The sequence below is a fragment of the Chionomys nivalis genome, chromosome 1 (genome assembly GCF_950005125.1).
Source record: "Chionomys nivalis chromosome 1, mChiNiv1.1, whole genome shotgun sequence".
Classification (NCBI taxonomy): Eukaryota; Metazoa; Chordata; class Mammalia; order Rodentia; family Cricetidae; genus Chionomys; species Chionomys nivalis.
This window is the reverse complement of record NC_080086.1, coordinates 108,848,886-108,874,220: the sequence shown is the minus strand read 5'-3', so window position 1 is coordinate 108,874,220 and position 25,335 is coordinate 108,848,886. Positions and strand designations below refer to the sequence as shown.

General features: G+C 44.5%; 1 protein-coding gene across 19 annotated transcripts in view; it reads right to left on the bottom strand.

The window, feature by feature from the left end:
• The window catches only part of Myt1l (myelin transcription factor 1 like), a 390,358-nt gene that overhangs the window by 92,756 nt on the left and 272,267 nt on the right, over positions 1 to 25,335 (bottom strand). For all 19 annotated transcript variants that reach the window (XM_057765426.1, XM_057765434.1, XM_057765408.1 and 16 more), the window contains one exon: positions 12,538 to 12,896. In XM_057765426.1, the coding sequence (XP_057621409.1) occupies positions 12,538 to 12,896 (359 nt within the window). The remainder of the gene's footprint in view (positions 1 to 12,537; positions 12,897 to 25,335) is intronic.

Sequence of the window (25,335 nt, the reverse complement as noted above, 5' to 3'; positions counted from 1 at the left end):
TGGCCCCATCACTCTCTTGCCACTTAGTGATTGTGTGAGGGCAGTGACCTTTCAAGAGCTGTAACGAGCTCATCTGTAAGGCAGGGATAATAATCTGCCTGGCTGCTCCTGGCAAGTTCCCACAAGCCCCAGGGTGAGGCACACAGACTGTGCGTATTTCAAATGCCTGGCATGGGTGGTATTGTTTTCCAGCACCTTCTCTCCCAGAGCAGATGCCTGGAGAAACTTGCCACTTCAGGGATGGCGTCTGGACACAGGCAGTAGGGAATGCATGTGAAGACAAAGCCCGCTGTGGTTGATTTTTCCCTTTTCTTAAGTTACTAATGCTCGGTGTCATCAGAGGCCTCATGAGTGAGAGCAGCGGATGTGGAAATGGTTGGAAGATGATATTGAGGCCAAAATCTTTCCAGGCTAATAGAATTCCAGTGTTTAAGGCATCACCTAAAGTAAACTCCTAATTACATGGGCTAATGAAGGGCAACAGGCTCCACGTCATCAGCAAACAGGTTCTGAATACATGCTCTGTCTCAGCCTTGCCTGTCATGGTGAGCATTTAGAATTCAGTGTCTGGTTTTCCATATTTAGACAATTTACTGCCTAGTGTGTTTCTGCTGAGACCAGTAGCATCGAAAAGACCCCATCATAGCTAGGGGCTTTGGCAAATGGTCTAGAATTTTCTATACCAGTCAGGGCTAGAAATGTGGTACAAACATTCTGGCTCATAAAACTTTCAGAAGCCAATATTACTTGTTTCTATCTAGTGATTAATGTTCTTTCAAAGAAGAGGGATGTATTTGTGGTGAACAAAGCATTTTCTAGAAAATAAATGCACATGTTTCTGTCCTAAGTAAACAGTAGGAACATGAATACCAATGCGTGTGGAGAGGATGTAATGCTGCATTCCCTCTGTATACTGTGCTTGGGATTTGTCATTGCACAGAACCCACAGGGCTAGGCTGAGACCAGGCACCACCTCTCGACCTGTCTAGCCCCAGGTATTCCCTGCTGAATCCCGGAGTCTTCATGTGAGACTGGAAATCAGAGAAGTTTGGGTTGATCTACTCCTAGCTCATGGAGATGAGCCTAGAGGTAGAGGTGCTTTTGTGGCTGAGTCCAGGAGATCTGCCCATGTGATTACCAGCCAGCTACCAGCTTCACTGCTAACTGGTGTCATGTGTGATTTTGAGCTCTGTGAAGGCTTTATAAATGTTGTGGCTGCAACTCCCCTCTTCTAAGTCTGACCGCTAGCAAGATTTTAGACCACACAGAATCATATAGTTGGGAGGTTTTCCTAGGATTCCTGGAACCTCATACACTGGTTTTGTGGTAATTTTTCTCTAAAACACATGTCTGAGATACAACTTTTTCAATATTTGGTACTGATAAAGCCACATGAATACACATTATTCACACCCACATCACATCTTATGGACAGTAAAGAACATGGTGTGTGTGTGTGTGTGTGTGTGTGTGTGTGTAGCCAATGGAATTCAGAAGAACCCCAAGCCCAGTCTTATGGTGGTAGAGGTCTGTTTGTCCTTCCTGATCCTCGCAGAAACCCCAGGAAAGGCTCTTCAGTGGCTACTACTTCTGAAAGGCAACCACAGAAGACTGCAAGTCACACGTGTTCAAGTGACAGAGCTGAGAGACCATGCTGGGATGCTGTGCATGATTGCTTTACCAGTCTTCTGCGCTGCTTGTTTCCATAGCAACCAGACTGCAGTCTTCTTGGAAGAGGAACCCAGTGGGCTTGGTGCAGACTAGCAGCTAGACACCCATCTCCCTCTCGGCAGATGAGGCAGGCCTCTGCTGTATGCCCCCACCCTGGGGACTGCTGCCGTTCTCAGCATCTGCCTTCTGGCATTCTCCCCCTTTGACACTCCCCCTAGCCTCTCAGGGATTGAGGACATATTTCAATGACCAGCCTTTGAGATTTGTGCTGGGCTTGCTAGCTTAGCTAGCCTGCCACCAGCCAGCATCTTAACTAATGCAGTTTAGGTCCATTCTGGTTTGGAAAGGTGCCTTTTTTTTTCCCTGTTGCTGTGACCAAATGCTTGATGAAACCACAGTAAGAAAAAAGGGATTTGTTTTGACTCATAATCAGGAGGATGCAATCTTTTATGTAAGAGGTTGGCAGAGTCCATAGCGGTGAACATGGTGCTGCACAAACAAGGAAGCAGAGGGCAGAGAGTGCTGGTGTTCACCTGGCTTTTTGTTTGTTTTGCCCTTCCCACGCATTCATTAGTCCAGGATTCTAGCCTATGAGATGTCCCCAGCCCCACATTTAGGGTAGGTCTTCTCTCCTTTTTTAAAGAACTCTGAAAACTCAAAGATAGACGCAGAGTTTGTCTCCTAGAAAATCCTCAAGTGAAAATGGAGAGTCATCATCCCCCGAGATTAGAAAATTAGATACGGCCTGCACACTGGATGGACAGTCAAGGTGGCCCTGAGCTAACCTGGGCTAACACAAGTGAGATAGGAGGGACAGTCAAGGTGGCTCCGGGCTAACCTGGGCTAACAAGTGAGCTAGAAGAGCTTGTGAGATGCACTTAAAGAGGCTAACCATGGGCAGATCCTGCCTGCCAATAGTTCTGCTAACTATAACCCCAAGAGCTCACGTCACACACACACACATGCACGCGAGCGAATGCACACACATGCACCCACCACTTCTTCAGAGCAGACTAGGATCACCATGTATCTCTCTGCTCTCTGGCCTCCCTTCTTCCACTGGGCAGCGCACGTGGCTTCTCCCTAGATGGTAGGAGAGAAGCTGTCCTCTCTTCCTCTGCTGTTCAGTGTCAAAGGTCACTATTTTCAGAACCCCAGACTCTGAGTTCAATGGACAGGGCCCACGCTCTTGGCATGCCTGCAACAAGGGCCTGAATAGATTCTGGAAGCATTGTTTCTTTTAACTCAGCCCAGGATCTTAGCATCTTGCCCTTAACCAAGTACTTTCCATCCTGGACAGATTAACAGATCTTAAATTGAGCTAGACAATTCCTCAGGAGCTTTTACATATAAAAGCTTTCTATATCAAGAAGAAGGGTGGGAATGGGATAGTGAGGCAAGACATGTCACTATAGCCAGATTGTACTAACTATGGCCACCATACTCACAACTGTCCTGTGTCCTAATTACACCTTATTTCACAGTGTTGTGTTTGCCTTGTTATTGATGTTGTAAGAAGCATTGTATATCCATAGAAGGACTAACATCAAGCTACTAGAATCCTTCCTACTGCTAGGATATGGGGAAGTTCTCAAATTACATTTGGAGAAAGGCAGGTACCCATTTGTCATCAGCATGACAAACAGCAAAGTGTTACCATCTTCCCCCGATACATGTCTTTATAGATATGTCTGTTACTTTCCCACACTTGTAGCTAGCCTGAGGATTACAGAACAGAATTAGCTCAAATGCTTATCACTAAACTTGGGCTTTCCTACCACTACCCATTCTCCAGACTTCTCAAACCCCAAGTGGTAGTTCTTATCTGAGCAGTATCCTTCAGAGGGCCACATGGGCTGAATAGGTGACAATCAGAAGAGGGGCAAGTGCTATGGGATAGGGTGAGAACCCTGAAGCAGTGAGCCATGGAAGGGAAGAGACTCTGGAGGTTTGTTTTCAGATAGCAATAAAATGTGTTCTCTCTTCAAAGTTGTTGCAAGTGAGTGGTGGATACTTGCATCTGATTTTCTGTAGTCACTGAAGTTTATATGGTTTTGTGGGACTTTTAAAAACAAATGTAAATAGGACCTTTTAATAGCGATTCCTCCCCATAAATTAACTGTATGGGTTGATAGGGGTAAGAGATGTGACATTTACAGACACTGCTTTGCCTCCTTTCAGAAGTGTACACTATAATCTGTCCATGTCTGACATTATCACCAAAGGAGAAGATGCCACCTGCTTCTGGGTCCCACTTTTGAAGTTCTTGCCTCTCAAGACTAAAGGTTCTTATGATATAGTAGATCACACTCAACAGGGACCACCTTAATCACCTCAGGAGTCTCCCAGTCCCCAGCTGCCCCTGACAAGGGCACACACAGAAGGAATCTGGAGAGGGCAGCATGGAACTGCCAGAATCCTGAACATAGGTGTAATTCCAGTCTCTGGAGTTCCTGCTCCCTCATACCTGCTCTACAACAGCTCCTTCCCATGAGCCTTTGCTTTTGTTGCTGCTAAATCCTGGGACATGGCTTTGATGTGTCACACACAATTGCTACAAGTGAGTTTCAGCTTCTTCTGAAAGCTGTGTTCTGATGTTCCTCTCCATCCTCCTAGTGTCTGCACACTGAAAACCTGAGCTCCGTGCCTGGAGATAAGCACACTTGGTATTTGATTTTGTTTATTCCATGGCTGTGTGCACTTTGCTGTCAATCCAACCTTATAAATCAATCTAACTTGTGGCGTGACTAATGCCTCTGTCACTCCTGAACAAGGTCTGACATGCTCTTGCATTGCTTCCCAATTCAGTACCCAGGGAACACAGACTGACTCATAACTGCCTATTTGTGATACCTTCTGCGGTATCACACCATCCACTGAGTCACCTGCTCAGAAATGATCCTGGATCTTTACATGGTCTTAAAGTTTATATATTGATTTCCATCTTAAAGGTAGTAAGAAGCTAGAGGTTTCCCCAAACTCCCCAAGATGCTCAGGTGCTAGCAGCTCAGTCGGCCATTGGAACATACCTCTCACAGAAATAGTCCGACCCAGGAAAATAAGGTACGAAGAGAATAAAGCTACCTATGATAAAGAGATGCCCGTGGTGTTCTAGCAGTCATTCATAAACCCCAGTTAAATACTGGCATTCCCAGGGTTCCTCATTAAACAGAAACAGGTAGAGCCTTTGGGAAGGGCATCAGCTCAGCCTTCTTACCAAATTGAAGATAATCACATTTTGCATAAACTAATCCTGGTTTACTAGATGGGCGATACCCCACATTAACACGAATCTAGAGGTCATATTCAGAACTCAACAGTGAAACAAAAAGACACTATTTTTGTAGTCCCAGAAGTTGTAGTTGTTGAAAAACCCAGAAAAGACAGAGTATGATATCAGGATGCTGCATGCTCAGAACAATGGAGCTGAATGGGGACATGGGGAAGACGGAAGCCTAAATGGGAGGACGAAGGCAGTTCTCATGAGGAAGGAAACCTTTGCCAGAGGCTAGGCGTATGATCAACAGGAAGTGCCATTTTTTTTCAAGGCTGAAGAGAAACCAAGACTGCCATGGCCTATGCAGTACATGAAGAAGTGGGCACTGAGGACAAGGACATGCCAGGGCCTGTCTATATACTAGGTCGAGACACCAGTCTTAGATGCCTTTTCCTGAAGTCTGGGAAGGTGGCTGTGTCTCATGAGTGCTGGGAGCAGTGGTCCCAACAACCTTGAGCTGGACACCTACCTAGTTTTGCCCTAGGAGGTGGCAGTTTCCTAGGGCCCCCGCGTGGTTTGATACCCTTTTGCAGTCTGTTCACCATTTTCTGCCCTACAGATGAGGAAAATCATCCAACGAGGATTTCCAGTCCTTTAATTCAAGGTCATAAGGCTGGCCATGCATCTTGCATCCTGAGTCATAGTGGTCTCGATCCCAACCTTGCTAATGGTGTTTCCTCTGACTTTTCCCAGGCTGGTAAGTTTCTTCTGCAGTTTATGAACCATGGGAGGAAGGCAGATACCAGCCAGGCAGAGCCACCGAAGCTACAAGACCCAACCCTCTGCATCCTTGTTTCATACTCAGACACACCGAGTCTAGAACTCTAGATCAGTGTAGAGGAACAGAGGAATAAGGCTTCCTACAAGGAATGGCAACCTGAAGGTTGCTTGAGCTCCTGCCTCTACCTGCTAAGTTCTGGGGTAGCAGGCTTGTGCCACCCTTTCCAGGTTATATGGTGGTAGTCACTGAACTCAGGGCTCTATAAATCCTAGCCAAGTCTCCTACCAACTGTAGCCCCCTATTAACTGTTCATGTTGTAAGTAAAACATTTCCTATATAACAAAATGAGGTAGATTGAAAGAGAAATAAATTTCTTTTTCACTTTCTCACAACCAAATCACTTTTAACGTAGCAACTGTGAACTGTGTTTCTTAAAGTTTTCATTAAGGAACTAAATTAACGGAATGTAAATGAAATTTCATTTATTCATAAAGTTTTGAGGAGCTGCTTAATAACATTTGGGCACTGGCTTACCAAGATCTGAGGATTTAAAATCAGTAGGATAGTCACATTCTCCCAATCCATGAGCTCGCTGAGATGGTAGTGACATTCTGACCAACTCCTCCTCTGACTTGGTGTCTCTTTCCATCTCTTCTTCTGCCTGTTTTTGTCCTCCTTTCTCTGTTTGTGTCTCTCAGCCTTGCCAGTCTTTTTGTTTGTGCCTGTTCCTTACCACCTGTCTGTTTGCCTCTCTTTTCTTCAGGGAGGAGTGTTAAAGTTAACTGGCCAGTCTTGAGTACTGCTTGCCTGCAGAGTGAATAGGTTGAAGAATCCTGGCCCTTCTGTCTCCAGAGCAGGGCTCAGGTAAGTGTACTTCTTACGTGATTGTGGTGGGCTGGGAGGGAACTCTGGGTCTTCCCTTCCTCCTTCCTGACTCACTTCCAAAGGGTCCTACAGAGGTCACTTTTCTCTGTAATATGAGGTTTACTGATCCTCAGCATCTACATAGGTTCCTGTCTTCAGCCTGAATTCTCTAAACTACCACTTCAGTGTGCAAAGCTCAATTCTGCATTGCTCCTGGCTTGTATATTGCTCCTGCTTATTTTACTCAGTCTTTATTTAAAAAGAAAAAAAAAGACCCTAACTTGAACAAAAGCTTCAGCTATCCCAGTACCCTTTGAGTATACGGGAAGCACATACTGCATTTGGACTGCAGTTAGTCATCCTGAGACCTTGTCCTGACACAGCCTTAGCAGACAGCAATGTTACTCACTGCCTGTCTCTCTGGCACACCCTTCCCACTTTGGAGCTAATGGGGATGGTCCTGCGCACTGATTCCCCGGGGCAGAGCAGGCTTGCAGCATGAGGCATGCCTGGGTCAGGCTCCAGGTTCCAGACAGATGCAGAACTGAGTAAACTCAGGGGAGATTGTCATGTGGTACCTTTGATCATGGCTGCGGCATCCTAGCTGCAGACAGGTCAGCTTGAGAGCTCTTTTGTGTCTTGTGCTTGCTTTATGTTGCATAGCAAGACAGGAAGAGAGTGAAGGGCTGAGCCTTATTTCACCACGAGGGCTAAGAGGCTGGATGACCTTCTCAAGATGAGTGACATGGATAGAGCTGGGATCCCCATCACCCAGGTGCCATGCTTCCCTGCGGCCACATAACACTTAGAATAAAAGTTAAATGAACAAGACACACCAAATTCACTGATTCTCCACAGTGGACTTTAGAAGAAGCTGTGTGACATTGTTTTCATTACTACAGAAAAGGCTAGTCTCCTGCACTTGACACACGTTTGCGTCTTAAGGGCAGGAAGCATTACATTTTCATTACGTTTTCAGATTTGCCTCAAAATATTCAAACAGTCATAAAATTTGATGCAATTTATTTTATAATTAAGCAAAAACTAATTGGCATGGAGCAGGATTTTTTCTTTTTATTATGGATGGACAGTTAGAAAAATCCTCCTTGAGGCTGAAGGCTTTCTCATTCTCCAGCCACAGCATCATCTACCTCAGTGTGCGTGCACTCCCAGTATCCCTACAGAAGACGTTTGTGTATATTGGGAAGGTTAATTTTAAGAAGATAAATCCACCATATTCATTTTCCCAACTGTGACCACAGCCTTCCTCAGGTGAAGCCTCGCATACTAAACACATCCTCTGTGCTGTGCTGTGCTGGTCTCAGAACTCATTGCTTTTTCTGCTGACTGCAGTAGAACACTGACTGGCTGATTCTGCTTTCCACAGTCTGTCTGCATTTCAGCTTGCTTCCCTCATCAGGGACCTGTCCCTGGGAAAGATACAGAAGGATAATTGGCTAATCAATATGGAGAGCAGCACCCTGAGGGGAAACTGGGGAGTTGTGGGGCCTCAGTGCAGACCGCTCAGCACCTTTATCCTCTTTCCTCCTGACCACACCAGCCACTGCCTCACCCGTGATCAGAACATGAGTGCAAGTGGGGGCCTTACACACTCTGTTTGGAAGAAAACACACCCCAGGAAATCTCACAATTAGAAAGATGCTTCTGTGAGGAAGAATACATACAGTATGGTCATTGAAATGCACTTACTGAAGAGTGGATCACCCCAGTAAAGACAGTCTCATAGACAGGGCTATTGTTTCATAGTAAGGACCGTGAGAATGGGGTCCCAAATCAGAATCTGCCACCGCTATGGACTGCCAAACCCCCAGCTACTTCAGGGACAGCAGAGGCTAAATTACTCTAACAAAAGCAGCCCCTCCCACTTTGCCTCCACGCCATGTGTTTTCATTCCGCCTGGCTTTGAACAACTGTCTAGTCTATTAGAGAAGGTACTCAATATCAGGATTCACAACAATCCACTCCTCAGAAAGAGCTTACAAGGATACCACACCCTGACGTGGGATACAAAGGCTGGGTAACTCGAACTGAAGAAACACCTGCACTGATGGACACACTGATTGTGGGGACACCATTGCAGATTTCAGGGTTCAGGGCAGTTATGAGGTGCCAGAGGCAGGTGTCTCTTGAGAACCCCAGCATTTTAGCAGTAGCCACAGTGGAGCATTTAAAGTAAGGAGGGTAGTAGTCTGACCTTATTCAGTCTAGACCACACACAGCCTAGTTCTTCCTCAGAGAATTCACCTTCCTGTCTATGGGGAGATGAAACATGGGTTCAAAAGGACAAGCATAAATGTATATATGAAATACATATGCATATCTGCCTATGATTTTTAAATGGTGATTTTTGGTAGATGGAGTGTGGAAATAAACTATACCTTATGTGTATTGTCTATGCGGTGAATTTGTTTTTCTCATCACAGTAATCCTGAAAGACCTTTCACCATAGTATGTGCCAAATCTGTTAATAATGACTCTATGCCACAGAATGGTAGCTCCCATTTAGGATAAATAATTGGTATTTAATAAACATGGAATTGGATAGTTGCTGTGCCTTTTGAAAATAAGACTATGCAAGAGACTAGCCTGTGGTTTGTCTACATTATAAAACATATTTCTTTTTTTTATAAATACCACACTCACAGGATGTTTAGTGTCAGACCAATTTGGTTTATGTCTAACTACAATGCTCAAAGATCTTCGAAATAAAATACTTAATCCCCATGTTCTAATTAATGTGTCTTTGACATTCAGTGGACTTCTTTCATAATAATCTGATGATATGTGTAAATGTATTTTATCTGAAACAAAATAAACATTTCAAATTATAGCCAAGAGACAATGACTCCCGTGTGGATGGTTATCAGCACAGATAACCTGAGGCTTCCTGCCTGGTCCTCAGGCTGATGCCAGGTCAGATTTTTTCCCTATGCCCATATCACTGCCCTGACTTCCTCACATTGTATGTCACCTGCTCTGCTATGGCATTTGTCAAAGCTGTGTCCAAATCATGACCTAAGCATGGGCTACTTACCATCGCCTCGTGAGGTTCTCTGTTCCCTATGCTTCTCACTTGAGGTCACAGTCTGTACCTAGATGGCAGGAATGAGGCCCAGCCAACCTCAGAGGAGTCTGCTGCAGTCTGCTGTGATGGTCTGTGATGTCAACCAAAGGACATAGAGACAAAAGCCAGCACTAAAGAGACTGTGACCAGCACTTTAAAAAGTGGCTTTTGCATACTGCATGAATCTTGCATTCACTGTGCTTCCCAGATGTGTGGTGGGGCTATTCTGTGGCAAGCTTACATTCACTGTACTTCCCAGACATGTGGTAGGGCTAACCTGTCTCAAGCTTGCATTTACCAATAGAGATTTTGGCACAGACTTCCACAGTATGGTAAAAAAAAAAAAAGGTGAGGATATGGAGATTGGAGACTGGTGGAATTTTGCCTCCCAAAGCCTCATTTTAACAGTGTGAACATAAATAAGAGTCTGATCATGTTGGACAGCTGGCCTATCAACAAATTTCTGGTTTTCCTTTGATGAAGATTCCTGACCCTGGCAAGTTTTGAAATACCTGGGATGCGAAGCACTGGGACATCACGGTCTGATGCTAGTTAAATGGTGTCTTGGGACACCAGCTCACAGGCTCTGCAGTGGAGACTTCTCCCCACTACAGAAGCATTGGAGGGTTTCTCCAGGAACTTTGCTCACAAAGCTGGGCTACAGTGTGGTCCACTGATGGTCATAGATTTGGGAAATCAAACAAGCCTTTGACTTCCCCTCCAGAGCACCCACAACAATCAGAACCACAGGGGATGATCCTCCACGAGAGCAGTGCCTGGATCTGGGAAGCATGTGAGAGGGTGCCTGACAGGGGACAAAGGGCCTTCCTTTCTACTGAACATGTTGGCAAGAGCATATGGGTCTCACTGAAGTCACACAGACTAGTCTCACAGCAGATCATGTACTGAGCTCCTCCTCAGTAATTCAATGGGTCTTTCAAGTCACCTGACAGGTGACTGAAGAAGGTTCTGATCTGGGGAGCAGATGCTGTGCGTTCTGAAAACAGTTCCTCAGTGGCTATGTGTCTGGGATTGTCCTGCTCCCTTCACACAGGCTTCTGCCTCCACACGCTGGTTATACTCCGCATGTGCAGGAAGCCTGAGTAGACACCAGGCCAGGTGTGCTCGATACTTAAAAACCTGGGACCTAGGTAGTTACTCTGAAGTTGCCTGTTTGATGATTCTGTCCCATGTCTGCTGGTTATGTGCAGTTACTTGAATCACTCCAGCTAAAATTGCCTGGTTCTGATTGGCTGCTGAGCTTATTATGCACCCAGGATCTCGGTGCTAAAGTCAGAAGCGCGCAAGCCTGTGTGGCCACATTGTCATGCATCGCAGTAAGACTTCTGAGCACTTCCAAGCGTGCCACTTTGTATGCTGAAAAGGTAGGCTACCTAAATTCTGACTCCATGCAAACAAAGCTGAAGTGCTTAAGTTAGAAAATGGAGCAGATTCTAAATTTGGACAAGACTCTTTGTGTATACCGAATGTTCATAACCCTAAGCATTAAAGTCTTCTGCTTCCCAAACATGAAGAGAAAATGCAAGAGAATATTTTATATGATTTCAGTGATGCCATAGAGCCAAGATACAAATCACTCATCAGCACTAACAACCAAAGATATCATTTAGAATTGCACACAGCTGATACTGTGTCCCTGAGTATTTTCTTACTGGTCTCCTCTACATCTTTCCACACATTTCATTACATAGGGCTATGAGTTAATTCTTAGCAGCTCGTTAGTGACATCAGTACTTTTGTCCACAGCACACTGGGCAGCATGCACAGTAGTTATTGGCATGAGCTATGATGTAACTTGTTAAGCCTTCTGTCATACCTATGAAAGAACCTAAGAAAAATTGGGGAGCAAATTAACATAATAACTTTAAGCCTCTGTAGCAATGTTGGACTATCCAATAAGGTTCATGATTTCTAACACAAAGGCTGTGGCTTTGGAATTAGATATGTTCATTTATGGCAGTGCATAGGAGTAGTGATGCCAGACTCACTTGCATGATCTAAACATGTTGATATGTTCTCTCTAATAGATGAGATAATGACTTTGTATCTGGAAGTTAGCAGTTTCAGAATTCATATTCTTGAAGATTTTTTGAGCCCAAGGGACAAAGGTGAGAAAAAACATTTTCATTATGTTACCATCATTTTTGTTGTATCTATAAGGTCAACCCTAAGCCAACAAAATTAGCTATATCTAGGATCATGAGAAAACCATGTCTTCTTTCTAGACGTGCTTTTTAGGATAGGTTTCATAAATCCTAATTTTGAATCTCGTGCTAGCAGAAAACTGGACACAAAAACGAATCCTCTGGAGCAGTTTATGGAAGCGACCCATGCACTGTTCAGTAAGCTTATGCCTTGCTTGAACAACTCACTGTCTTCTGCCTCAGACTAGAACCACTTGGTTCTCAGATATGAAGCACACAACCAATCCACCAACCATTTCCTTTAAGTAGCATCTCTTTTCATTCTAACCACATGACAGTTACCAAAGTATGGCTTCAACAACCAACAGATAGAATCTACCTCTTCAGACCACACTGGAGGCACAGAGGCGAAGGCTGTAGCCATGCTTGAGTCAATCATAGTACTCCTCGGACAGAACAACTTAGACACCAGACGTGAGAGACTAGATTTCTTCCTACATTTTGCCACAAATAACTCTGCAAACTGCCATGACAACCAATCTAAATAACAATTTGTCAGAAATCTGAAGCCTAGAAGATAACTTCAAGGAATTGTTTGGGAGAAACTTTCAGTTCATGTAGGGGGTTTATCCATTTGGTGTTGAGAATTCTTTGTCCTGGAATCGTTAGGATGCCAACAATATTAACACTAGAAAATTCATGCAAAAACTGACCCAAAATCATAGCCTAAGCTTTGTTAGTATTTAAAGATTACCATTTTCTTCTTCCTCTTCCTCTTCTTCCTCTTCCTCCTCCTCCTCCTCATCTTCTTCTACATCATCCCCATCTTCATCATCATCATCGTCATCATCTTCCTCCTCGATCTCCTCCTCGTCTTCCCGATCCACCTCCTCATCGTCATCATCCTCGTCCCCCTGCTCATCATTGTCCTCAGAGAACTCCTCTTCCTCATCTTCCTCCTTCTCATCCATGTCCTCAGTACCATCACTCTCATAACAGTCGTCTACTGAGGAGCTATCTGCCTTCACTGCAAACGGTTTTCGCTTAGGAGCAGGTTCTTGGGGCTGTTTATCTTGTGTTTTCCTTTTTTTAGCCAAGGGACAACCATATACACTGATAAAAAAAAATAGAGAAAGAGGACAGAGAGAGATTTTTGTTACTTCCTGAAAATCAGAGCAATAGGATGCCTGGCAGATATTTGGGGTTGAGCATAAACGTCACCATGCAAATGCAAAGGGACAGGGTACCACTGTTCTCTCACACATAGTTCTGCTAATGAAATGACCTGACTTCGCAGTACAGCTCACATATGTCTAATTACCATTAGCTTGTAATTGGAGTCATCTAGCTCACCATTACTATGATTCCACCTGGCATGGAGACCCTAGCTTAAGAGGATGGCTATGAAACCCTTCTTCTAGATGCTTCTCAAACAGTTGAAAGTTCAGATGCAAATCACAAAAATAGTTTCCTATATCCGTATCGCACATGATGTTTACATATATATTATACACACCATATTAGCATTTATTTATGGAAAATATAAAATGTATGTCTTTTTTTTTTTTTTGGTTTTTCGAGACAGGGTTTCTCTGTGGCTTTGGAGCCTGTCCTGGAACTAGCTCTGTAGACCAGGCTGGTCTAGAACTCACAGAGATCTGCCTGCCTCTGCCTCCCGAGTGCTGGGATTAAAGGTGTGCACCACCATCGCCTGGCAAAATGTATGTCTTCTAAAAGCACTTGGATATACTTGGATCTGTGTGTTCTGAAGCCACATAATATCTTCAGATGTAAAAACCTACTAGAAGCAGACAAACCACAGATGTTGATGTCAGATACTGTCCCATTTAAAGGCTACTAGTCACTGTCAGTCTTGGATAATGTCAGTTCTACCCCCAACTCCCAGAGAATGACTTTGGGGTTACTGGCAGTTGCCATTAAATTAAGATGAATTTGGGCCAGAGTCTTCCTCCAAACTGAGCTTATATTTTTTTCCCTGAGAAAGGATGATTCTCCAACTATGTTGCATGTTTAGTTTTTTCTCTCTCTCCCTTTATTTTTATTTTTTCTTTGTTCTTGGAAAGCCTGTATGTGCTACAAGAAATAAGGAGCGGAGGGAGTGACAAAATGCTATGGGAAATAATGAATGTGTTTAGAATGCCATGTGACTTCCGCTTCCAACTGGTCAGTGCAATAGAAGATTCCTTCAGGCTTGGGCTGACTCAGTGTGGTGGTTTGAAAGAAAATGGTTCCCATAGGCAGTGGTATTATTAGGAGGTCTGCCTGTGTTAGAGTAGGTGCGGCCCTGTTTGAGGAAGTGTGTCACTGTGGGGTTGGGCTTTGAGGTCTCCTTCATTAAAGCTCTGCTCAGTGTGACACACAGTAGCTTCTGCTGCCAGCCAATCAAGATATGGAACTCTCAGCACCTTCTCCAGCACCACGTCTCTCTGCTGCCACTGTTGCCACATGCCATGATAATAATGGACTAAATCTCTGAACTGTAAGATAGCTCCAATTAAATGTTTTCTTCTAGAATAGCTGCCAGGGTGTGGCATCTCTTCACAGCAATAGAAACCCTAAGACACTCAGTTTGGAACCTGGAAATGGTGACATGATCACAGATCATGACCATCCAGTGCCATCCTCTGGAAGTTCTATACTATGTAGGGGATGTTGATCCAAAGGGACAGAGCTTTACTCCAGGTCTGTGAGGGCCAGTAGTGACTTTGAGATGTCAGTGCTTTCATCTCTAATCCCTCACTGTTCTATACCACATACTCCACTTGGACATCATGGCGCCGAGCCAGTTCAGACCAAATGAATGAACTAAGGGTGGCGAATCTTCTCATACAATATTTGGAGGGCACCTTATCCAAGGGGCAGGCAATCAAATGCCAGGAAGACCTCCAGAAAGAAGTTATGCTGGGAAGAACTTTGAAGGGTAGAAACATGCCATCTGGCAGAGAAAAAGACACTTGAGTACATATCAAAATAATCTGCAAACAATATAAATGCAAGAGAAAGCACAGTATATTTCAGAAAATTGAAATGCAGACCCCAGGGAGTTGAGATAAATAGGACAAGAGAGGAAAATAATGGGGACTGTGTGTGCCAGGCGGGGGCAGATCCACTTAGTGGGCAGACGGTGGGGCTCGCTCTGAGCTCTCACAGGCAGTTACTGACGCCATCAGCTTGGTGTGTCGGAAAGTTCGTGGTGAGCTGCTGGGCTGAGGAACTAAAGTGAGACTGTGTAGCTTCCAGGCAGCAGAATGGGCCAGGCACAGAGGAGGATGGCTGCATGGCTGACTACAGAGGCTCTACACACTGTAGTCTGAGGGAGCCTTCCCTGCACTCTGAGGCCCCATGGTGCTAAGAAGCCCCAACCTCTCATGAAAAGAGGTGAGGGTTGGTACTGGAGTCAGCCTGCATGGCAGGGTATGCGGTACTCGAACATGGTGAATGGAGCCTGCCTGAAGGTAGGGATTATCAGTTGAGTGGCTTTGGACAGTTATTCAACTTTGTGCCTCACAGGCACTAGCTGACACCAATATATGTGTCCCTCTCACACTGATACTTTGGTCCTGAAATGTATAAATAAACACGAGGCGGGGATTTCAGTGCCTGGTCCTGATTAGGTCCGCAGTCTGCGATAGTATTTGCTGCAGAATGATGTACCATGGCCTCTGCTCTCATTGATGTGTGGCCCAATCTTGACAGCTGTGTCTCCTGATGGTCAGAGGTTTAGCATCTTTGAAGTTACCCTCCGTTTATGCCCGATATATGAGAAACTAAGGTATCAAGGATATTTCCAGGTGCCATGTATGTACACCAAAGAAGGGCCTGCAGCCTCAAAATATTCGGGGTTTATTATAACATTTACATTGTTGCTTTCACCATACTTGTGGGCTTTTCAAGAGGACCATGGGAAGAAACAGCCTAAAAGGGCGATCCTTCTGGTTCACTCTCCTTTGGGAGGAAAAAGGGACACCTTACCTCTATAAATGTTATTATCATAAACAGTCCTAAAGTCTTTTGCAAAAATAGCAAATCCAGGCTCTCTTCATTGGCCCTCTCTAAGCTGTCTGGAGGGTGCTACCCCTGCTCCTTTTTGCTAAATAAACTGCTTAAACTGTATATCTCTCTTGACTGAATTCTTTCATCTTTGAAGACAAAAATTGAGGATAACTCCAAGCCAGTCATAGGACCCTCATACATGGGTCTGAGTGCTAAGGCACTTGGGCCTCATCAACATTGCATTGAACACACCTGGGCTCTATGGCAGGACCTGCATTTGCCCATCTACAGGATGAATGGCTACTAGACCTTAACAGCCCCAACTTCTGAGGTCAGTTCAACTCCCTGATGACCATTCTCCTTGCTGAAACACACTAAGTGTAGGCTTCCGTCTTTTGGCCTACTTATATTTTGAACTGTTTTTCAGAAAACGTGGGCTCAGTGTGATAGCAGTAGAACTTCCTGGCAGTTCGTTTTGTCTGGTGCTCTGGTGTTCCTCTATGTCCTTAAGACACAGTGAAAATAGTTTCGCCGTGGCTGTATGCAAACTCCTGGCATCTCTCCCTGACTGCCAATTCCTGGTATCCACTTTAAATGTGACAAGTTCCGAGTTCAGACACATTGTACCCTGTGCTGGAAGCTGACTCAGGAGCCTGCTTGGGCCATTAGAGACCTGGAAAAGCTTTGGGACTGCGTTTGGGACTCGTGTTTTATGGACGTTGCATCTGCTGGGTGGCAGTGTGGGAGGAGAAGGAGAGAGGTTTCACCCTCAGCTATGCTTGAAGCGCTGTGAACTGCACAGCTGGTATCCTGCCTATCAACACATTCATGTTCTTTCTGAATGACAACAAAATCACCGTTCTCAGATGTCATCAGATTGAGAAAACCAAGTGGAATTGGTGGCAGAATGCTTGAAGCATCTAAGAAGCCATCCAGGTGAGGGCTACAATTAATATCTTTGGTGTCTCTCCCCGTGTTCCATATGCAGAGAGCATCCCAAGAACAATTGCTACATAGAGTAAAATGCATGGATTCATTCTCTAATCCTTTGAATCGCATGGCATGGCCTCACCAGGTGTGTGCCTCCTGAGTGGCCAACGGAACCTGTCTGGTCGTCAGTTTCCAGTGAACACACATGGGACCCTCCACTATGCCCTTGCTGGTGATGGATGAGAGTGTACCATGCCCTAGTGGTGTTACAGGTCACGTGATGTCTTTATTGCTCCCCAGAGTGATGTGACAGAAGGATCTGTATTCTGTTGACTCTTAAGTTTCTGCATTGCAGCATCTAACATATGGTAGCCTCCTAACATCTGCAGGCATTGAGTTAAAGATAACTGGAGGTCCAGTTTCTGAGCTTTACTAGCCACATTTTGAGATCCAGGGCTATATGAGGCTAATGGTTATCATATGATCAGGCCTAGAAACAATATCATCCTCTCACAAAGTGCCCCTAGACGCGTATCCTCTCTGGATTGCTCCATGCACATTAGGAAAGTAAAGAAATGATGGATGTTGTGGAGATGAAGGTGAGGATGGACCATGGCAGAGAGACCTGGAATTTGGAAGGCAGCATAAGGTTCTTGAGGTGGTCCTGGAAAGCATGTGGAGAGTGTCCTGTAAACCAAACACCCATACCTGAGGGCTGGAACAGAGTTGTGACTTAGTCTTGGCTATGTACTCAAGGTTCCTTCCTGGTCTCCAAGCACTGCCCACCTGAGCATTAAGTGTGTCCTTGGAGATCAAATTCCTTTGTAGTGTGCTGACTTGCTCTTCCTCTCCTCCAGTCCCATCGGTTCACATAAAATACAATGTGAACACTGCAATTTTATTGTATTTATATTTTTTATACACAGATGAAACATCAAAGAATTAGCATTAGCAGGTAAGTTTACTACTAACATCACTGTAGTTCAATAGTATTTCATTGGCTGAACGAATTTTATAATTTTTCCTTAGTCTTTCCATAAAGTGGTTCTTAGTGCAGGTACCAGGCACAATCACAGTTGCAGCCTCTCCTTTGAGAACCAGGCTCTAGACTGGCCTCAAACTGCCTTCAAAGTCTGTGTAACATCTCTGTCCACAGACAGAAGGGAAAATGGAAAGGAGAGACAGAAGGGAAGTAATGCTTAACCATAAATGGTGTCTGGGCTCCGTGTCTTAATCTCTCTCTGCCACATGAAGCCACCAGTGAGGACCAAACAACGGCCCTGCACTCTTCTCCAGCTCAGCCTCTGGATCGCCCAGAGTCTCTTAATTTTAATTTTGAAACACATATAAACCTCTTTTTTTTTGGGGGGGGGCTGGTTCTCTGTGGACTCTTCTGGAGGATGGGTTACTTGCTGTGGTTTACCCTCCATGGATTTGAATATGTGAAACATTGAATTCTTCAAGGCTGAATTCTGGGTTTTATTTAGTTGGGTTTTGTTTGTTTTTGTTTTGTTTCAAATGTGTGCTTTCCTTATACAGGTTCTAAGTAGGAACAGAATCTGTGTACCTGAAAATGAGCTTGGCAGCCTTTCCTTTGCACATGGTCTCTGCTTCGTCACTGATAGGAGAGGATAGCATGCAGGCATCCTGTGGCCTCGCCGGGAGCTGTGTGTACTAGGAAACTAGCGACTGCTAAGTTAGCTCAGAGCTCTCCAGTGGTTCCCTATGGCCACAGGTAGCCATTTCCTGTGTGACACATGGTGTTTTCATTGTGTTAAGCTTAGATCACCTTGCACTAAGTCACACTATCCCAGAGTACTGAGCTCTAGCTGTCTATAACACCACCGGCAGGACATTTATTTACTTCACCCATAGATGCTGATTTCTGTACCTCAGTCCAGAATGTCACTGCTGGAATACTCATTGCATACATGACTAATTTTCTTCATTGTCATGGTCCTATGGATAGAACTCAGGGCCTCATATATGTTTGTACACTACATTTCCAGGTTCAGGCCTTGAACTCTCTCTGCTGAGGTTATAGACCTTTATCACCATTAGAACCACATAATGACCCTATGAGGCAGGGCTCTTGATTCCCTATTGAAGGGACAGAGGTTTTCTTTGGGCCATGCCTCTGGGCACCACTGGGCAGGGTTTATAACTCCCCTCTGTCCATGCCAGGGTTTCTGATTTCTACCTTCTGCTAGTCCTGCCCTGATTTCTTACTGGGTTACTATAAGGTCCATTAACAATGGTGCTTTCTCTATAAAGTCTTTTATGTAATAAGTAGGCGTCCAGGAAGCATCTGCTGCATGAGGATTGAGCGAGTTTGTCTGCTTATTTATTCAGGAAGCGTTTTCTCGAGCAGTGCACATGATCCTAATGTCATGAGACAGCAGAGATAGGTCCCCAGGGGAGGGAGGGAAAGTACTTCCTAGGAAGACATTATGGGGAAGAGGGGGCAGACAGAAACTCAGAGAGACAGAGGTAGACAAAGAGAGGCCAAGACAGACAGGTGATACAGATAGAAAGAGAGAGATGAAGAGAAGTAGAGGCAGAGACAGTGAGGGCCAATGACAAGGACAGGAAGAGACAAAGAGCAATTAGAAAGCAAAGAGAGGCAGATACAGACAGACAGACAGACAGACACAAAGAGAGAATCAGAGATATTATGAGCTGCATCATGAGACATGAGATAGACAGCTTGGGGTGGTGCTAGCTGTCTGGTCCTCCCTGGTCAGGATAAGGTGGTGGGATCAGAGGAGGCCTCACAAGAGTAAGAAGTGACAAATATGGCCTTGTCCACACTGCAGTGATGACTTCTTCTATGTAGTATGGGGAGTGACCTTGGAGAAGACAAAATGGGATCTGATGGCTATAAAAGACATGTAACAAGTGGTATCAATCATAAGTCACCTAGATTGGGCATGGAGTAAACAAGACCCGTGCCTAAGAGATCAGATGAAGGGTCAACGGCAAGAACAGCTTCTGACCTTCTAGCCTAGGAGAAGGTGCCAAAAATCAATAGGAAGGACCCAGGAGGAAACTCCTATCTACCAGCTTATTTGTGGTTAGAAAGAACAGAAAAGCCAACTAAGGCCTGTGCACTAAACTTGCGCTCCCTTGTAGATGTCAGTTGGTAGGTGGCCTCAGCAAGGTAGGGCTGGAAATGAGGTATGAGGTGACCATCAGTGGATAGGATTCTGTCCAACACCCTCACTCCATTGTTCCCAGGAAGACACCACTGAACAACTGTATTGTCACCCATTGCTGCCCATTCCAAGAGCACTTCCAGCCAGATCTACTGCCCACCGTCCTCCTGCTAGAACACAGAATATGTGGTATTTAGCACAGGAGGAAAAACTAAAAGAGGGTTTCAGCAGAGAAAGAGAGACAGCAAGGACTACCAGGGCTTCTGAGATGCCCCAGTTGCTGAGAGAAGGGCTTAGACATGCAAACACAGACACCAAAGGAAAGTCACATGGCTCCCAAGCATCCATGGAAAGGAGAGCAAAGCCCCCAGAATGAGAGGCTGCTATGTTCCCTAGGAGCCCTGTCCCACTTGCATCCCTGAGGGAAAGCTGGCCACAGCATGGCTGAGACCCAGATAGCATCTAAAGCCCTGTGACTAAGGGAGGAATCAGGATTTAGGTTCACTGGAGATGGCTAAAGGACTCAACGCTGGTTGTCTAGCACGTTAACTCAGTCAGGAAATGCCTGGCGTTGGCTTCTAAAGAGTCACCAGGGCTAAGGATTCCAGATTGTTCTTGAGACTCTCTGTAGAGTACAGGAAAGCATTTAAAAATACTTTCAAAAGAATTTAAGCCACTGTATTATTCAGCTAAAAAGCTAAAATTTCAAACTTCTTCATAATAGACTTCATCACGCACTAGCAAATCTGATTCAGATGTAACTGGGCACTGGTATATGTTCTTGTTTGTTAACTGTGTTCTGTAGTAGTAGCTAACAGGTGGCTAGGCTAGTTTGTTTGAAAACTTCGTATTCACCTTTAGTTTAAACTTGCCATAAACCAAAAACATTGTAGACTTTGAAAATATTTAATAAAAATTGTTCACAAATGTATATTTGATTCTTAATGATAGATTTTAAACAAACATCAATGTATAGACCCCAGACACTTGCTTTTTAGCTTTAAAAATTGTACATATATGACACAGTCCAGCATTAAACATATCGCCTTGAACAGTAATTCAAAGAGATAACGTATAAAACAGCCATAACCTTTGACTTTGTTTCCCTCCTACACCAACAGCTTTTAATTCATGAAAACAAGCAGAGGCAGCTCTGGTGGTCACTGCAGAAACCCAGTTCAGAATCTGAGCCATTTTCCAAACCAGCGCTGGCAGAGATTTGGTTCCCTGGGATTCTACTGAACATAACTCCTCCAGTTGCTAAAACCCTGCTTGAAATCAAGTACACTTTCCGAGTCACAACTTTCATCAGGTCTGTCGGATTCCTTCAATAACTTTTCTCCAGGCTATCCTATCTACACCCCAATGGTTGCCTTTTACAATGGTTTTTACTGGCATATAACTTAAAGAGTCGGCTTGAAAAACCAGTAACCCTGCACATCTTCTTTGCTTCTCCAACAACCTCTGAATAAGCGCCTAGACCACGCTCCCTGATTTTCAGTTCAAGAATCACCAACTGGGCCCCTCTGGGAGAAATAGCTCCACATGGACCTCCAGGGATGGGCAGATCCACTCCACAGCTATCCCAATGACCACCATGAAAGATGGGTCTGCCTATTATCACTGTATTTATGGATATTTCTATTTTTATATATATGTCTTCTTAATTCTCTAATTCTCCAGGTATCAGGCTTCCGTATGCATAAGTTTCTGTTCTAATAATACATACAAGGTCAGGCTTTCTTGCAGCCAGTTCTGCCTGTGCCTCTTCACCCCAGGCTCTTTGTTTCCACCCTCCAGGGGATGCTTCTCCTCACTCAGCTGATTCTACTTCCTGTCCTCACTGGAGCCCATCTTCCAGGCCCCAAACTTGCCAAGATAGGGTGCATAGAGGTATATGCTATGAACCCTTGCCTATCTGAAATGCATTTACTCTACCCTTGCCAAAAAATTGCTCGTGTGATTCTAATTGCAAAGAAATTTCCCTCAACTCTTCCTTTCTTTCCTGTATTCTGGTGCCTTGTGATGCCTTTATCCACGATTCCTAGTTCCGGGAGTTTCCTCTCCTAATCCTCATTGAGGTCCATCTCAAGTTCTTGACTCTCTAGCCAGTTAGTCCCAATCAGGCTAGAATTCAGGACTGTTTATCTTCTATTCTGCACAGGAGATATTGCCTATCTATTGTAAACTACCTTGACTACCTCACATGTGCTTCTGCTGGCTCACTGCAGTAATGGGACAGTTTTATTTGGGGCTATGGATGCTGCCAGATATCAATTATCCTGAGTCCCCATCATGCATGGCAAGAAGGCTTCAGAACTTCTGGTTGACTGAAGAAACACTTGTCACTGGCGTACAAGCTTTTATGCTTAGCTCTTTTAGTAAAATGCATGCAGCTTCTTTTCCATAAAAGGTAGTGATTGCCCTTGACATTTGTGAGATTAGAATGCTGAGGATGTTAAAGCTACTCCAACAGCCAAGCCACTGTCAGCAGTAAGACTGGCAGAGTAATCTGGTTCATTCATGCCCTTAGACTTCTGGGGTGTGCTCTAAGTGAGATTCTATTTTAGCCAAAGAGCTCAAGTGGTTAAGAGGTCTTCCAAAAGCATTCATTTCAATATGGCCTAGTGGCCTATCACACCACTAACATGTACAGGGGAAGAACCTTAAAAACAATCTGATTCACTTTGGAGCTAGAAAATGCAGTGGCCAAGGTCAAACATTAAATCAGACTCTCTAGGTCAAAAACACCTCTTCTATCCAGCCAAAATGAAAATCGACATGAACATAATCAGAGAAAAAAATGTTTCCTAGGAACCTAGCCATGGTGTCCATTTCTAGTTCTCATGGTCAGATACTCTGGTTACATCAGCTCAAAGGAACATGTCCCGATAAAAAACTACTGGGGACAAATTCCAGTCACTCAGCTGAACCATGCTTTGGCTTCATGGTATCATCTCCACCTTGTCTTACTGAATGCATGCATTCAAGGGACACTGATATGCTTGATCAGAAAGGTTGAGCATGCACATGACAGTACAGCTTTTCTTTCTTCAAAGAACTACCTGGTTACCTACTAGACCAAAAATCAAAGTCAACATGGATGCGTGTTGTTTTTGAGAACATGAAAAACAGACAACAAATACTGATTGCATTTCGAAGATGCAGGGTAAAGAGTACCTTTTATGGGTTTCTCTTCAGCTCAGGGGAAAGATGTGTCTTTGGATTCATGGTGGACAATGTGACAGCTTCTTTGGCAAAGGACCATTTAATTCTGTGTGTCACTGTACTCAGTGCCATAGTCCCCATTGCTCAGAAGCTCCTAGGGTTTCACAGGTGCTGCTACCATGACTTCTAGCAGATGGAACTACAGGCCTGACTATGATGGTTGTATCTCTAGCCGACATATAAAAAAATGAAGGCGTTAAAATCTATCCTTCATGGGAGTGTAAGGCTTATGAAATGTATGTGTGAAAAGGCAGTGTGTGTATGAGGACAGTGTGCGTGTATGAAGGTACAGAGATGTGAGGGCAGGCAATGTGTGTGTGCATGCGCGTGCATGCGTGCGTGTGTGTGTGTGTGTGTGTGTGTGTGTGTAGACGTATGTGAGAGAATAGGGACTATATATCACTTGATTGCTGAGGGCCCTTCATTCTTGAATCTCATGGTATCTCCTACAACAGCATCTAGTGCCCTGGTCCCGTCACATTTTCTTAAAGATAGGTCAGTTTTATAGACTGAAAGATGAATAAGTATACAATGCACAGAATTTTGACCCCTTTAGGGATGCTTGTTTCTCGGGGTTTGCTAGATGCTATTGTGGTGAAAATGACGTAAAATATCTGTGACACTGTGCCATCAATGGAAAAATTCAAACAGACAAAATAGCAAAGTCTGGAATGAAAACCTGGAATGAGAAGGCAGAGGCTATAGTGAAGTGGACATCATTTTATCATCAGAGATGATCAACCAGTGTGAGCTCTGGCAGACCCTGAGTGTACTCCTGAAGATGCAACTCAGAGGTAAGTTGGCCCAGTACATAGAGAAAGTTACTGGAGGTATGCTTTGAGTTTTCAAAAGCACAGGCCAAGCCCAGAGTCCCTCTCTCAACCAGTGTGTCAGGATGTAGCTCTCAGCCACGTCTCCAGCACCATTTCTGCCTGCGTGCTGCCATGCTCTACACCATGCTGATAGTAAACTAAACCTCTGAAATTGTGAGCATGCCCTCAACTGCTATAAGAGTTGTCTAGTGGTCACAGTACTAGAACAGCAACTACAACACAGTGACATGGTTGTTCCCCACTACTATTCAGAAGGTGGCTTGAAACTTGGGTGTTCAACATGCAGCGTTGGCTAAGTTTGTGTGAAGGATCATGCAGGGGTCTCCTCAGGCCTTCTGCTTCATTGTGGTTCCTTCCCTCGACCTGAAGCTCTGCATGACTCCTTCCTAACTGACTCAGCTTCTTTCCCAACATCATGTGTCACATCCTTTGGGGTAGTTTGAATGGAACTGGTCCCTATAAGCTCTTGGGAGTACCACCATTAGGAGGTGTGGCTTTGTTGGAGCAGATATGACCTTGTTAACAGAAGTGTGTCACTGTAGGGTGGTCTTTGGGGTCTTTGCTCAAGCTACTCCCAGGGTGACGGTTGACTTCCTGTTGCCTTCTAATATAGCTGTAGCCCACACCATGTCTGCCTGCATGTTGCCATGATCTCTACCATGATGAGAATGATAATGGACTGAACCCCCGAAACTATAAATACGGAGCCACCACAATGAAATGTTTTCCTTTGTAAGAATTGCCGTGGTCCATCAGACAGAGGACTGATCTCCAAAATATACAGAGAACTCAAGAAATTGGTCATCAAAAGGACAAATAATTCAATATGAAAATGGGGTTCAGGCCTAAACAGAGAACTCTCAACAGAGGAATGGCTGAAAGACACTTAAGGAAATGCTCAACATCCTTAGCCATCAGAGAAGTGCAGATCAAAACAACTCTGAGATTCTATCTTACACCTGTAACAATGGCCAAGATCAAAAACACTGATGACAACTTATGCTGGAGAGGTTGTTGGGTGAAAGGAACACTCCGGCATTGCTGGTGGGAGTGCAAGTGGGTACAACCCCTTTGCATGTCAGTTTGGTAATTTCTCAGAAAATTAGGAAACAACCTACCTCTAGACCCGGCAATACTACTTTTGGGTATATACTCAAAGGATGCTCAATCGTACCACATGTTGAGGACATGTTCTCAACTATGTTCATAGCAGCATTGTTTGCCATAGCCAGAACCTGGAAACAACTTAAATGCCCCCTCGACCGAAGAATGGATAAGGAAAATGTGGTACATTTACACAATAGAGTACTACACAGAAGAAAAAAATAATGACATCTTGAAATTTGCAGGCAAATGGAGCTAGAAAACATCATATTGAGTGAGGTAACCCAG